We start from the raw sequence: 16,248 nt of genomic DNA, 5'->3' as shown, positions 1-16,248 counted from the left end.
ACCAGAGGAATAAGGTGTTAGGAAGAAAGATTTTCAGCAATCATCCAATACCATATCAATTCAAGCCTGCCGCAAAAAAAAATTCAATTAATTTTTAGGTTAGAGAGAAATAATTTTTTATAAGCTACAAATAAGAAACACCTCTTGTTTCTGGGTTGAAATTAAGAAACGAGAGGTTAGAGAGAAAGAGGGTAGAAGAGAGGCGCGCATGCAACCAGGAATGAAGAAACGGGAAAAAAATGAATTTTTTGGTTTTTAACTTAGAGGGGCAAAATAAGATTCATTTCGACTGGTGGTCTAATTGCCAATTTAGGAGGTTTGAATAGAAGCACTCAAAACCAGTTAATTAAAATATCTTCAAAAATGTAAATCTAAGTATCTAGCTAGCTGAAGGAACATAAAACTAGTATATATCTCTTGTCTCCGATAAGAATGTGCCTCTTCCATCCCAATTAGTGGTCATCAATCTCATCCCAAAACTATTGCTTTCATCATGTTTTGGTTTGCTAGGCAAATAAGACCGAATTAAAAAATTAATTACTATCTTCAATATTTTATTTTAAACCCAATGCAATTACTTTTTAGTTCATAAAATTCTCTTCTTCTCGTCTATTCGATAGTTCAATATTATGCATATTTTGAGTACCTATGCGCTTTTTGAAATGCACGTTGAAAGAAATGAAAAAACACACTTTTATACACAATATATATAATCATTGATGATGCAGTTACTTTTCATTTCGTCAAGAACGCTCTAATGTCTCAAATTTCATTTTATTGTAAACGTCATCTATTAAAATAGGAGGTTTCTATTGAAGATTTTACAATAAGCACCAGGTAAGGACTTTCAAATGAACGGTTGGATATGAGTGTTATATATTTAGTTGAATTTTTTTTTAAAACTTTTAACGTACAAGTCATCTAACCGTTTATTTAAAAGTTCTTACTCGATCCTTATTGTAAAGGTTCTTACTAGCCACTCACTGCCCACTCTCCCGTTATTAAATTAGTATCCACTACACCAAAAATGGTCTTTTACGGCCCACCATGTGCGCCGTAAAAGCCTATTTACGGCGCACAAAAGCATGCCGTAAATGCTGGCGCCGTAAAAGACCTCATGTCTTTTACGGCGCGCAAAAATGCGTCATAAAAGAAAAATTAACGAGCCATAAAAGTGGTTCCACAAATGTGATTGAGGTCATTTACGGCCCACCTTGCACGCCGTAAAAGACCTCCTATTTAAGGCATACTCCTGCACGCCGTAAAAGAGTGACTGAATTTCTATTTAAGGCGCACTCTGCGCGCCGTAAATGACGTCTTTTCAAACAAAAAAAAATTTTATATTGCTCAAATGTCATATACTCATATTCATATTACCCTCATATCAAATTCAAATGTCATATTTACATTGTAAGACGATAATTGATCGAAATACACAAGGATGTTATCAACGGGCAGGAAATGGAAAAATAACCATTATGTAAAGCAACCGCGACAGCCTCAAAAGCTTTATACGCCGGAAATGCTATATTCCTGTGATCATGGGTACCATTACATATATAGGTGCAACCTTGTCCTGCAAAGGCAACCTATTCAATTAATACCGACCTGCCAATATAGATTCAACTTGTGCAACACAGTACAATGAAACTACATCAAAGTTTTCTTATGTAGGAAACTAAATTTACAATCAGTAAAGTGCATCATTAATAAGATTTCATATGAAGGAATTTTAAACCATAAAAAAGGGCTACAATTTGTCATCAGCAACTGTCCTCAGTTCCACACTAACAGACCAAAGCAGTAAAAAAAAAGTTGGCAAAAATAGAAAGGATCAGACCTTGCATCGTTCGTCTCTGGTATTAGGAGGGAGCCTTCCAGAGTGGTTTTGAGAGCTTCAACTGATCTGTACTCGATAGGAGAGTGAAACAAATAGTTAAGAGGTAAAATTTAGACCATACTATTTAAACCAGTTTATTTAGAAAGAGGATAACATTACCATGCATTTTTTTACATATGCTTAAGTTGTAATCAGTCTTTAATCAATAGTTGATCAGCAAGACTCTTACTCATGCTCCAGGGTTGTTTCTGGGTTTTTCAACGCGCTAGAGCCAATAACCTTTGGAAACTTGTCTTCTTTAGGATCTCCATGACATCAGAATTCCTTCTTAGCTCATCACCCTCCAATCCTTCTCTCCTGAGGTTAAATGAGTGCAAATAAAGCAAAATGTTGTATCGTGCAAAGACATGCTGACTGAAAACTGCACTGAAGGTATACAGTAATTACTTGGAGTCCAACATTGCTAGATGACATGCAAGTCATAGCATTATCCTTACAAACACAACTCTTCTCAAGTATACAATAAAACATTATAACTACAAAAACAGTCTGGCTAATTTCCATTGCTGATACGAAATGATACAATGCACATTTCTTAACTACAAAAACAGTCCGGCTAATTTCCACTGCCGATACGAAATGATAGAATGCACAGTTCTTCAATAAGATTGAAAGCTATCTCCTACTGCCCTCAAGCAAAAAACACTACATTCACTAAACACATAAAAGAATCAAACTTTGATGATCTAATCAAAAACCAAACTTGCTCTCAAGCAAAAACACTACATTTACTCAACATACTCAGAGGAGCTTCAGCCACATCATTTTATACGTGTTAAGAAGAACAAAAAGTTGCTGCTCATACTTTGTGACCCATAAATAGTAGCAGTTTCAACACATTAATGTATATAAAACAAAATACAATAATGTGGCACAGCTCACAGAATTAAAATACTTCCACATTCAGTGTGAAAATTATAAGCAGATATGTCATGTTGTAGTATTCATATCATGAGTAAAAGTGGATATCAACAATTACCCAGATTTAATCGATTCCCAAAAGCCAGCTTTGAGTCGATATGTCTTATGAATTCTGCTTCCTGCAAACAAAAATAAGAAAAAGCTTAAAACTTTTCCATTGTAGCTCACAGAAAAGGGTAATGACTAAACTCTAACACTCATTAAACTGCAAAAATGGGCAAGTATGCATACCTTTAATAAGGCTGTGGCTTAAATTCCAACGAAAGAATAACTTATTTAATACTTGACAATCCAAATCAAATGAAGCAATAGGGCACCTGCCACAAATATAAAACGAAAAAGGGCATCACTTCCTTGAACCCATAAACACACATTTTACTTCACCATCATTATCAAGTAATTGCACCCAATGGTTGAAAAAGTGCCTACAGATACTTCCATATAATTCCTAATTGTACTTACAGAATACATTAAACACAGAGCAGAAAGCATATATCTACAGTTTACATACCCACAACTTTGAGTTCAACAAAACTAAGAATCAATGTCCGAAAATCTCAGCAAGTAAAACTGCATTTAGCTCTAAATTTGACCATTGTGACTAAACAGAGACAAAGAGTTGACATTTTTCTCCTTGAATGCATTCATCCAGTTCAAATAAACATAAGATACAGTGATAGAATGATAGAAATTAGCAAACTTTAGGATTGACACGTGTCCATCCTGAAACAAAAGTGAATAACTTTTATGAATTCCTACTTCAGGCTTCGGAAGAAATAAGTACAATTACCAAGGAAATCAGTATTAATAATAATTTGGCATGACAACATATTGGTATGGTAAAACCCAAGGCCCTGAAGCTCCAAAAGGTCCACCAAGACAGAATGAGGACTGAGGACATGCTGAAGGAAACTCGAAAAAAAAAATTTAAAAAGGCATCTTACATGCAACTTTCAGTTTTGAGCATCTGTATTAGAACAACTAAGAAATAATGGAAGCTTACAAAAGAGTGGTTGGTATAAAAACAAAAAAAAGTACAACGGTAGGTTATGTAGTTCCTCACAAAGTGTGCTTAAATTTAATAAAAGAAGATACTCAATGAATTACCTTAAGATGAACCAATTCACCATCCTCAATCACCAAAACCTTTTTGGTGTGTTCAACTACGGCATTTGCATCACTGGACAAGAAGAGTTCTTTAGGATGTCCACTTTTTGAAAGGAAATTATCATCATGAAATGCAGAACTATTGCTAGCATTTTCATTAAGTTCCTGACATTAGCAAAAGGTCAGCCATGCCCAGAGAGAGAGGAAGAGATACAGACAGACAGTTCAATAAGATTTACAACCAAAATGAAGCATTCTAGACACAGTAGATATAGATGATCAAATTATGAGGCTATGATTCAGAACAGACTTATGCTATTTTCACTAAAGAAACTATGCCAGACACAACACGCACCAAAACTAGCTAAAGCATTACTAAACAAAAATTTATGGAATATAGGCATAATTAAAGGTTTTAGCCTCAGGTGTTACAGTATATATGACAAAAGCAACCTACTTTCACACCAAGGAGCAACGGACTGCCACGTTTACAAGCAATCAACTCATTTGGATAATGCCGGCTTTTAAAAATCAGCGCATAGGCTCCTTCAAGATGCCTCATAACCTCATGCACTACTTGACTAAATGTGATAGTCTGGTCACCTGTGACATAAGCAAAATATCACTACAGCAGGTTGTGCTTTGGGGAGTATGTGAAAAGATTCAGATAAACATTCAACAAAACATTATAATCAAAAGGAAATGCATTTGTGGGTATATACAAGAAGCCATGACTAGCTTTATATGCTACCTGCAACAAAACTACGTAAACTTCATCCTGTACAGGAGAGTGAAAATATAAATTTTAATTGAGCATTTCAATTCCTATTATACAAAATCACTTCCCTGCCATTATTTTTGGCAAATAGAGATGAAATATGAGATATTTTCTCCAATGTAACTAGAAGCCTTTTATATCTAGAATAAATTGAACATGTTAAACCAGAATAAATGGGAACCTTTTACATTCAGTAAAATCTTCTATTTAACTTTAAAAAGAATTGAACATGCTAAACCAAACAGCTATCAATATTATCAGTTGATGAGAGATCCTTTAGCTAAAAACAATAATTGTACGAATACAGATATTTAGGAATATTTAGCAAATGCACAATAATTGTGCATGTGCAAAATGTAAAGCTTAAATTTTGGACTCCAAGTCGTAACAAATATTTAGGAAGCAAAGCTTTTAACACACTTCAATGACATGTTAACTACCTTCTCCTTCTTTAGCTTTATCAAAGACATATTTGGCAAGCTTTGGAATAACTTCTGTGTCTGTTTCAGATTGAAAGGTAAATCCATGCCGAACTAGAGTGCCCTTTAAGGCCTGAAATTCACGGACCAGTAAAAAGATTGAAGCCATCTTAGAAGAAACCATCTTAGAAGACTCGTCCTCGGAGCTCACATCCTTCCTCTTCCTTCCGCCGCCGCCACCGCTCTGCTTTAGAATTGCCGTTTCTTTTCACTGTAAACCAGAGCGTCCTTGGAAAACTAGAGAAACTCTAGAAATCGAGGAACTAAATAACGCAGAATAAAGGGTTACCTTGTATGACCATCGCTGCAAGGCTATGTCCACTTCGGCGGAATCCAAGTAGGTAAGATGAGAAACCCAAATTAGTTTGGAGCCAAATCAGATTTTCTTGTCGATTCACCTCAGATCTGAAAGAAACCCCAATTCAGTTTGAGAGAGATGAGAGAGAGGTATTCGCCCAGATAACTGGATGATTGGATTAGTTTGAAGTTTGAACAAGGATTAAGAGAAGAAAGGGGAGAGAGATGAGAGAGGAAGGGATGGCTGATAATGTCAGGGTTTGGCGTTTGTTTTGTGAAGATTGGGTTAATTAGTAAGAGGTCGATTGGGTGGGAGATTAGAATTTTAGCCGAAATAAATAGGCGGGTTCTCAAAATATGTGGGGCACTTATTTACGGCACACTCTAAACGCGTGCCGTGAAAGACCAACTAGAAAAGTCTTTTACGGCGTGCTTTGGCACGTATTAAAAGCATGCCGTGAAAGACCAACTAGAAAAAGTCTTTTACGGCGTGCTTTTGCACATATTAAAAGCATGCCGTGAAAGACCAACTATTAAAAGTCTTTTACGGCGCGCATTCAAAGCACGCCATAAAAGACTAAGCAAGAGGAGTCTTTTACGGCGCTCATTTGGAGTACGCCGTAAAAGGCTACAGAGCTGCGTCTTTTACGGCGCGCGTAATATGCACGCCGTAAATTTTAGGCGGTAAAAGCCCAGATTTCTTGTAGTGATCAGTATCAAATATTCAAATGTTTAATGTTACCATCAAAAATTTTGACCGTTGTCACCTTGCATTTCATATCAGTTCTATTGCAGCAATGTCAAGTATCAAGAAACCTAAAGACTGTTCAAACTTCAGTGTCGTTAGTCGAAAAAGAACAATGGTGTCACTATGATCATTCAGTTTAAACCTTGTTTGTTTCGTATGACAAAAACATAATAAGCTCAATTGATTATATAGTGATATTCCATGAATTTATGTATGAATATTCTCCACACAAAAAAAAATTGTTTTTGTTCAAGGAAATTCCGATTATGTGTCTGGCTCAAACTCTAGGTTACTTGACCTAGTGGTAATAAGGTTAAATTAGAAGGATCTAGATTCCTATTCAATGTAAGATTACTTTCCTTGTATGATTGATATTCTATGCATTGTAATCCTCTATATAAAGAGGCCCCTATTATCAATGAGAATACACAGTGAATTTCTCTCAATTTCTGATTCCCTACAACACGTTATCAGCACGAAGCCCTAACCCTGAAATCCCAAAACCAAAAACCTTCGGAAAAAAAGAAAAAAGAAAAAAAAAATTGTGCGCGGCAGCCTCGTCTGCAAAGCTTCGGCACGATAGCCTTGTTGCTTGACTCCCTCTCACATAAATCCGCTCAACTGTGCACGTATTCATCCAGCAACTAGCGTGCATCGCTCCACCTGCACCAGCTCTTCCAGAGCCGCTAGTCCCAGCAGGCACACACATAGCAGCGCACGCCAAGCCTGCCGTCATCTCTCTCATCAGCCGAACGCGGGCAGCCCAACATTAAGCAGCAGTCCACCGCAATCTGTAAAGTCGACCTCGTCCTCGCAGACAGCGCCTGCACCTAGCGTCTGCGACCTCCCTAATACCCAGCAACCGCCCAGCGCCTCTACTACATCGCATCCGTTAACTGGTAACCCCTGTCATCGAAAAGAAAAAAAATACCAGAAGAAGAAGGAATATGACGCTCTCGATTAAAGGCAGAAGAGAAAAGAAAGAAAAAGGAAAGAGAAGGGGAGACGAGGCCCACTGCCAAAAGAAAAAAAAAAAAAAAAAAAGATGGCAGCAAAAGAAAAAAGTGAAGTAAGCCACGTGCTGCCAAAGAAAGAAAAAAAAAATAGAAAGTAAGAAAGTAAGAAAGAAAGGAAGCGCGGTGCCCAACAGAAGAAGAAGAAAAGAAAAGAGAGGGCCCCACGGCCAAGAAAGGCCAGAGAGAAAAAGGGACCAGCCCAAGAAAAAAAAAAAAAAGAGAAAGGCCCACGGCCTAAAGAAGAAAAGAAAAAAAAAGGGGGGAGGCAGCCCATCAGTCAACCCTTCCGGTCAACCAACTCCAGCCACCTTCGGCCGTTAGCCGCCGGCGACTTTTCAGGCAAAATTTCCGGCGACTTTTCCGGCCAGATTTCCAGCGATCTTTTCAAGGTAAACTTTTCTAAAAATTCCCGTTTTTGAATTTTTATTTCAATTTCTCCTCTTTTTCTCGGGGACTTCCAACATCCATTCTTCTACCCTCCCTTTCTTCTTCATAGGGGAGACCAATAGCCGAACAGTGGGGGTTCGTGCTCACTCCAAGCTTAGAGCTTGTAGAGTTCTCCAAACTTAGAGTTTGTTGAGATAAAACGATCGACCGCAAACATCATTGTTTCGATCTAATTCAACCCCTCTTGGAATCGAATTTCTTGGAAGCGACTACGCTCGTAAATTCCTAATTTCTTGGAAGCGATTACGCTCAGGAATTTTATATGTTTTCGTGGTAGCTTTTTCCGCTCCGAAACTAACCCTAATTTCTTGTTCTCTTTCAGGATGAGTAACCTGAACAAATTGGACTTTGCTCCATTGGGAACAACTGGCTCTGGATATCACAGGTGGGTTCGTGATGTCCGCCAGCATCTCAAGGCTGATGGAATCCTGGATATGATTCTCGAGCCTAACCAGAACGTGCTAACTGTTGAGCAAGCTCAAGCTTTGGAAGCAAATAGAGCAGCCTTAGAGGCAAATAAGGCGAAAGCCATCATCCTAATGACTCGTCATATGGATGATTCGCTCCAGTACGAGTGTATGAATGAAGAAGACCCCAGAAGACTGTGGGTCTCACTCGAAGAAAGATTTGGCAACGTCCGTGACTCATTGCTTCCTGACCTAGGAGTGAGATGGCATAGCCTCCGCTTCTGTGATTTCAAGTCAGTTCTTGACTGCAACTCGGAAGCACTTCGCATTAAATCCTTAATGGAATTCTGTGGTAAAGAGATCACAGATGCGGTGTTGATTAAGAAGACTCTCTCTACCTTCCCCGTCTCTGCATTCATGGTTGCTAAGAACTATCGAATCGATGTTACTGCAAGACGGATCACAAGGTTTCATGAGCTCATTAGAGCTATGAATGTCGCTGAAAAGCATGACAACATCCTTGTGAAGAACTATAATTCGAGATCCGTGGAAATAGAGCATATTCCGGAATCCAATTATAGTCGCGCCTCTAAGAGAAGGTGCCAAGAGCGAAACCCTAATCTTAGGGATACTTCTGGACGTTCTGGTCCATATAATCGCTCTACTTGGGAAGGTAACCGCCAATATAGGCGAACATGAAACCGAAGAGGTCAACGTAGAAAGAGAGAGGGAGGCAACGCCTCTGGCCATGTTGGTGTCACCACCAACACTAAGAGCCATCTAAATGACGCTTTCAAAGCGCCTCAATCAATGGAGTTCAAGCAAAGAGATGTATGTTCTCGATGTGGAGTGTCTGATCATTGGGCACACATTTGTAGAGCTCGTGAAGAACTTGTCACCGCCTACAAAGCATATTGTGAAGCAAGAGAAGCTCACTATGTGGAACAAGAAGATCAAGAAGATGATCTAGAGTGAAGGGTTGAAGACTACAAATCTGGCTGGGATCAATAGATCGCCGATTCTATTTAAGTCTTTATTTTTTCAAGAGATGTAATAGGCAATTGCCATATTATTTTTGTAGTAGATGCCTATGGTTTAGTCTTTCTTCAAAGTAGGCGTACTCAATGTAAATGTGATGTCTAGGAAGGTTTTGAGATAAGTGGTAATTAAGCGAGCTTTGCTCCACCGACATCTCTCTACTCACCTGGTCACATTTGTGTTGGAATTACCGAAAGAAGTTAGACGACTACCATTGTTTTGCATTAGCTAGCATTTGGATTAGATTCTCCTAGTGGTTAAGAGACAATGATGTACTCCGTTGGCTTATGAATAAAATTTTGAGTTCTCTTCATTACGACTCCATTTTGATTCATGAGCATGTTACTTTGTGACTACGATGGCTGGGCCATCAGTATTAATTCAAGGACATGGAATAGCCCAAGTTCCCCTTGCCAGATGGCACCTTGATTATTCTCACAAAACTCTCTACGCTCCTAGGGAAAATCACACCCTATGAATAGCCAACGGATTCTAAGCAGAAATGCAAGAGGAGAACAAAAATGAGTTCCTTTGCAATACCTCTAATGATTGCGTATAAAGGCGCATCTTAGAGATCTTTATGTGTCTCTCTAGTAGACTCTATGTCACTATTCGAGCTATTAATCCAATAAAGTCATGAGAGATGATCTCTTAGATTTAGACACATATTGGCTTTGTCACGACAGGATAGGTCATCCTAGTCATGATATGATGATCCGTCTACTAAAGACTTCACATGGACATCCTTTCTCTTGAGCGAAACGAAGCATGAATTAAAAGTTGATTCCCGGACTAAGTGTGACCGCCGCCGCCATTGTTTTTGGCACCGCCACCGTCTACAGCCAGCCTAGGGCGACCACTGTCCCCCTTGACAACGCCATAGAAGGCGTCACCCATGGCTATGACGCCATGGATGTCAATCCCCATGGTTATAATGCCATGGATGCCACTTCCCATGGTCTTGACACCATGATGGGTGATGTAGTCACAAACTTTTCTTCAAAATGCGTTTCTAACGCTCAGGCCCAACCAAAACCCTAATTGGTTGCTTCTAAGGCCTCTCTCTCATTTTACAAAGCCATTTCCTTAGGAAAATTAGGACTGAGACCGTCCTATGCAAAGGATATGAAAATACTCATTATGTTCTTACATAGAATCCGTAGGGATTCTGTGGACTGATTCCACCAACTTGCGGACGTTTAAATATCTCATGATGTTGGTTGATATGCAAACACGCTGGTCCCGTGTTGTGCCATTGTCCAACTGTAATGCTGCTTATGCTACACTCCTAGCAAATATCATATGACAACGGGCTCACTCCCCAGATCATCCTATTCCGTCACTTGGACATGACGATGCTAGAGAGTTTACATCGAAGACTTTCGATGGATATTGCAATGGATGTTGGACATCATATTCTCATGTACACACCCAAATGGTCTCGCGGAAACGACTACGATGGTAGTCAGGACATTAGAAATGCGCCCCAATCTCCTTATCCGCTTGGGGTGATGCAATATCGCATGCAGCAATGCTAATTCGTCTACGACCCACCGCCACTCAATGTACCTCTGCGTTACAGCTAGTGACTGGATACAAGTATCGTACTTACGCGTATTTGAGTGAGACATTTATATGCCAATTGCGCAGCCACAGCGCTCTATGATGGGTCCTTCCAGACGAATGGGCAACTACGTTGGATTTGAGACTCCAACAATCGTCCGCCACTTAATGCCCTTGCAAGGCGATCTCTTTACCGCTACATTTGCGGGTTGTCACTTTGATGAGACAGTATTCCCATCATTAGGGGGAGATAAGAACACAGATGTTCAGCAGAAACGACAGGAATTGTCGTGGTCTGTCCCCACTATGTCTCATCTCGATCCCTACTAAAGTGACGAGATCACACAAATATGCTGCAAACATTCCTGCAAGGATGGACGTCCCTACGAGAGGACGTTGCGCCACCCTACACGGAGGTAGGCATGGTGCCAACGCCATAGAGAATGGCACTTTGGCGTTACAGGCCATGGCCCCAGCTAGGATGCATGGGAGGCCCGTGAGTACGAAGGATATTTTGGCACATTCCAATCCTTTGATCATCGACACTCAAAATCCGTCTCATGAGAATCTTCCGGGTTGTGGTTGTCGTTGGGGGACGCCTCAACATCAGAACCTATTCCTGAGAATATAGAGCTCTTTGAAAATTACACTAGGGTACATGAGACGTGGGATAGAAACTCCATCATAATTGATGATGTAGTTGCGCATTTCGTTGCACATGAGTTTGTTGAGTCTGATGATATCGAACCACACTCCGTTGATGAATGAATGCCAACGTAGAGAAATTTGGCCTAAATGGAAAGATGCGATCCAAGTTAAGTTGGATTCTCTAACGAAGAGGAGGGTTTTTGAGCCAGTGATGTCAACATCTCCTAACATAAAACCTATTGACTAATGAGTCTTCGTTAGAAAGCGTGATGAGAAAAAGAGATGGCAATCTCGCCTTATGGCGCAAGGCTTCTCACAAAACGCCCTGGAATCGACTACGATGAGACATATTCTCTCGTAATGGATGTCATTGCACTCCACTACCTTGTCAGTTTGGTAGTTTCAGAATAACTGATCATGTAGCTTACAAATGTGGTCACTACGTATCTTTATGGGGATCTAGATACGGAATATACATGAAGGTTCATGGTGAACTTCATTTACCCAAGTCAAGTGGCTCTAGACCACGAAGCGCGTTTGTAATAAGGTTGAAACGCTCACTAAAGTGACTACTTGATTGGGAAGGGATATGCCCACGCGTTTCCATAACAAGTTTCGGATTCTATCGCGGTTCATGTTAGACATGATCTTCATTAGAAGCCCTTAAAGAGTTAAGGGAAACCGCTGAACACTTGAAATCCGATTTTGAGATGAAGGATTTTTGGGAGAACACGATTATGTCTCGGTTTGGAACTTGAGTATCGTGTTGATAGATGCTTAGGCATTTTGACAAAGTCAAACCTTCAAGCACCCCCATGATCGTCCGTAGTCTTGATCCTGAAAAGGATCCTCTTCGTTTAAAGGATGATGATGAAGATGTGCTAGAGGCAGAAGTGCCTTACATAAGTACAATAGGCGCATTATTGTATTTAGCTCAATGTACAAGACCGGACATCTCATTTGCCATGAACTTGTTAGCTAGATATAGCTGTGCGCCAACGCGACGCCATTGGATCGGTGCAAATGATATCTTTCGATACTTGAGATGTACGATTGATATGGGCTTGTTCTATCCCTACAGAAAGATGATGGATTCGGACCCATCACGCACCAGGAACGCCGCCAACACTAGCCTGCGTCCTCTATCCCCACCCCAAAACGACATAAGTGTTTTGGAAGGTTTTGCTGATATTAGGTATCTCTCTGACCCACACAAAGGTCATTCCCAATCTGGTTAAGTGTTCACCATGGGAAAAGACCGTGATATCTTGGAGGTCTACAGAATAGACCATAGTCGCTATATCTTCGAACAATGCAGAGATCATTGCTCTTCACGAAGTAGTTCGTGAATGTATATGGATTGGATCCATAATTACGCATGTTCGAACAATTGTGGTTTGAAGTCTACCACAGATGAGCCTACGAGCATTTAGGATAATGCTGCTTGTTTTGAACAAATGAAGCAAGGCTACATCAAAGGAGACAACGCCAAGCATAATCAGCAACAACAGACTCTCCTCAAGATCAAAGTGAACTAGGTTCAATCTGAGGACAGTGTGGCAGACTTGCTCTCTAAGTCATTGCCTAAATTCCACTTTCGAGAAACATGTTGGTAGTGTCGTTTGCGGAAGTTATCCGAACTCCCATTACCGTAGTCATCAGGGGGAGATGCAGACATCAGGGGGAGATGTCTACATGTATTGTCTCGAAGCGTGAAGGGTGTGTTGTGCTCTTTTTCCCCTTCGACCGAGGTTATTTTTGTCCCACAGGGTTTTTGTTACTCGGCAAGGTTTTTAATGAGGCAACGAGAGAAGCACCACGTTTGGGTGACACAAGGGGGAATGTTCAAGGAAATTCTGATTATGTGTCTGGCCCAAACTCTAGGTTACTTGACCTAGTGGTAATAGGGTTAAATTAGAAGGATCTAGATTCCTATTCAATGTAAGATTACTTTCCTTATATGATTGATATTCTATGCATTGTAATCCTCTATATAAAGAGGCCCCTATTATCAATGAGAATACACAACGAATTTCTCTCAATTTCTGATTCCCTACAACAGTTTTTTATTTTTTAATTAGGGGTAGGTCATAGTGAAAGGTCAAAATCGATACCTGTAAGTTATAACAAAGAGAAAAGGAGTACGGGAGAAGAAAATGCGAAGAGCAAAAATGGAGAAATCCTATGGTACATACAAATGTATATGTCATACATATTTATAAATGTGACAACAAATTCATTATCATGTGGTAATTAATGTGAATTCTTTATGGTATAAGCTTACTTATATTAGAGGTAATTACTCCACCTACACCCTTATTACAAGTTTGTGAACAAATAGTCGGTGAGCCGTGGCCTGTTGGTTAGCTAGCCTAACTGACATCAGGGATGGGGTGGGGTGGAGAGTTACATTGTCGTCCAGAGTAAAAAAAAAAAAAAAAATATTGTGAACAAATTCGTTTTCAATATTCTATCTTTGTTCAATTATATGCAAATAGTGAAAAATGAATGTGGTAAAGTTGTTTCAATTAATGCAGTAAATTTAGTTCAATTAAATTGTAGTTTTGGTTCTACACTAGATCTAACATGAATATATGATCAACATTTATTACCATAATCTACAATCCCAACAAACATGAGTATAGATTAAAATCAAATGTTTGTTTAAGGAAAACCAAAATTGGGAGAGAATTGAGTCGTGCTTTCATTGATAATAGGGGCCCATATAAAGGATTACAAGGTACAGAATCAGAGTTGTACAAGGAAAGATAATCGTACAATTAATCGGATATCTATGAATATCTCTGAGTATATCTCTAATTCAAAACTCTATTACAACTAGGTCAAGTAACCTAGAGTTTGAGCCAAACACATATTCTGGATTTACTCGAACACTCCCCCTTGTGTCATCCAAATGTGGTGCTCCTCTCATTGCCTCATTAAAAACATTGCCGAGTAACAAAAACCTTGTGGGACAAAAATAACATCGGTCGAAGGGGAAAAGGAGCACAACACACCCTTCACGTTTCGAGACCATACATGTAGACATTTCCCCCTAATGTCTGCACCTTCCCCTGATGACAACGGTCATGGGAGTTCGGATAACTTCCGCAAACGATGCCACCAACATGTTTCTCGAAAGTGGAATTTAGGCAATGACTTAGTGAGCAAGTCTGCCACATTGTCGTAAGATCGAATCTAGTTCACTTTGATCTTGAGGAGAGTCTGTTGTTGCTAATTATGCTCGGTGTTGTCGCTTTTGATGTAGCCTTGCTTCATTTGTTCAAAACAAGCAGCATTATTCTAAATGCTTGTAGGCTCATCGGTGGTAGACTTCAAACCACAATTGTTTGAACATGCGTAATTATGGATCTAATCCAGGATCCATAAACATTCACGAACTACTTCGTGAAGAGCAATAATCTATGCATGATTCGAAGATATAGCGACTAAGGTCTGTTCTGTAGACCTTCAAGATATCACGGTCTTTACCCATGGTGAACACTTAACCAGTTTAGGAATGACCTTTGTACGGGTCAGAGAGATACCCAATATCAGCAAAACCTTCCAAAACACATGTCGTTTTGGGATGGGGATAATGGACGCAAGCCAGTGTTGGAGGCGTTCCTGGTGTGTGATGGGTCCGAATCCATCATCGATCTCTCTGTAGGGATAGAACAAGCCCATATCAATTGTACATCTCAAGTACCGAAAGATATCTTTTACACCAATCCAATGGCGTCGCGTTGGCGCAGAGCTATAACTAGCTAACAAGTTCACAACATATGAGATGTCCGGTCTTGTGCATTGGGGTAAGTACAATAATGCGCCTATTGTACTTAAGTGAGGCACTTCTGCCTCTAGCACATATTCGTCATCATCCTTCGGACGAAGAGGATCATTTTTAGGATCAAGACTACGAACGATCATGGGGGTGCTTGAAGGCTTAACCTTGTCAAAATGCCTAAACATCTATCAACACGGTGCTCAAGTTCCAAACCGAGGCATAATCGTGTTCTCCCAAAATCCTTCATCTCAAACTCGGATTTCAAGTGTTTAGCGGTTTCCCTTAACTCTTTAAGGGCTTGCAATGAAGATCATGTCCAACGTGAACCGCAATAGAATCCGAAACTTGTTATGGAAACGCGCGAGCATATCCCTTCCCAATCAAGTAGTCACTTTAGTGAGCGTTTCAACCTTATTGTGAACGCGCTGCGTGATCTAGAGCCACTTAAATTGGGTAAATAAAGTCCACCATGAACCTCCATGTATATTCCGTATCTAGATCCCTATAGAGATACGTAGTGACCACATTCGTAAGCTGCATGATCAGCTATTAGGAAACTACCAAACTGACAGGGTAGTAGAGTGCAGTGACATCCATTACGAGAGAATATGTCTCATCGTAGTCGATTCCAGAGCGTTTTGTGAGAAGCCTTGCGCCATAAGGCGAGATTGCCATCTCTTTTTCTCATCACGCTTTCTAACGAAGACCCATTAGTTAATAGGTTTTATGTTAGGAGGTGTTGGCATCACTAGCTCGAAAACCTTCCTCTTCGTTAGATAATTCATCTTAACCTGGATCGCATCTTTCCATTTAGGCCAACTTTCTCTACGTTGGCATTCATTTATCAACGTAGCGTGGTTCGATATCATCAGACTCAACAAACTCATGCGCAATGAAATGCGCAACTACATCATCAATTATGATGGAGTTTATATCCCACGTCTCATGTACACTAGTGTAATTTTCATAGAGCTCTATATTCTCAGGAATAGGTTCTGACGTTGAGGCGTCCTCCAACGATAACCATAACCCTGAAGATACTCATGAGATGGATTTTGAGTGTCGATGATCCAAGGATTGGTTTGTGCCAAGGTATCCTTCGAACCCACCGG

At 40.0% G+C, this 16,248-nt stretch overlaps 2 protein-coding genes across 11 annotated transcripts in view; both read right to left on the bottom strand.

The window, feature by feature from the left end:
* Nucleotides 1–16,248, bottom strand: part of LOC133714360 (uncharacterized) — a 70,526-nt gene that overhangs the window by 11,795 nt on the left and 42,483 nt on the right. The window lies entirely within an intron of this gene.
* On the bottom strand, nt 1,353–5,757 carry LOC133727135 (glutamine--fructose-6-phosphate aminotransferase [isomerizing] 1-like). 10 transcript variants are annotated; one of them, XR_009855029.1, is made up of 8 exons: nt 5,475–5,757; nt 5,147–5,396; nt 4,386–4,531; nt 3,929–4,093; nt 2,880–2,940; nt 2,000–2,266; nt 1,841–1,906; nt 1,353–1,576 (listed from the first exon to the last, which is right to left on the bottom strand). XR_009855029.1 is itself a non-coding variant. In XM_062154761.1 (7 exons), exons 2-6 carry the CDS (start codon nt 5,307–5,309, stop codon nt 2,098–2,100), a joined length of 699 nt encoding a protein of 232 aa, XP_062010745.1. In that variant the 5' UTR covers nt 5,310–5,396; nt 5,475–5,757; the 3' UTR covers nt 1,585–1,906; nt 2,070–2,097. The 10 variants fall into 10 exon arrangements, 1 of the variants encoding a protein (XP_062010745.1); XR_009855028.1 differs by having other exon boundaries at nt 2,070–2,266; XR_009855023.1 differs by having other exon boundaries at nt 2,000–2,261.

The sequence above is a fragment of the Rosa rugosa genome, chromosome 1, assembly GCF_958449725.1.
Source record: "Rosa rugosa chromosome 1, drRosRugo1.1, whole genome shotgun sequence".
NCBI lineage: Eukaryota > Viridiplantae > Streptophyta > Magnoliopsida > Rosales > Rosaceae > Rosa > Rosa rugosa.
The sequence above is the reverse complement of the archived record's forward strand: the minus strand, read 5'-3'. Positions and strand labels throughout refer to the sequence as shown.

What these genes read in the sequence shown, in the direction of transcription:
- LOC133727135 (XM_062154761.1), bottom strand. Translation starts at nt 5,309, where the DNA reads ATGGTTTCTTCTAAGATGGCTTCAATCTTTTTACTGGTCCGTGAATTT. An exon ending in TAAAGCTAAAGAAGGAGAAG is followed by an intron (nt 4,532 to 5,146) that starts GTAGTTAACATG and finishes CTTATGTCACAG; the next exon opens with GTGACCAGACTATCACATTT. An exon ending in CGTTGCTCCTTGGTGTGAAA is followed by an intron (nt 4,094 to 4,385) that starts GTAGGTTGCTTT and finishes TGCTAATGTCAG; the next exon opens with GAACTTAATGAAAATGCTAG.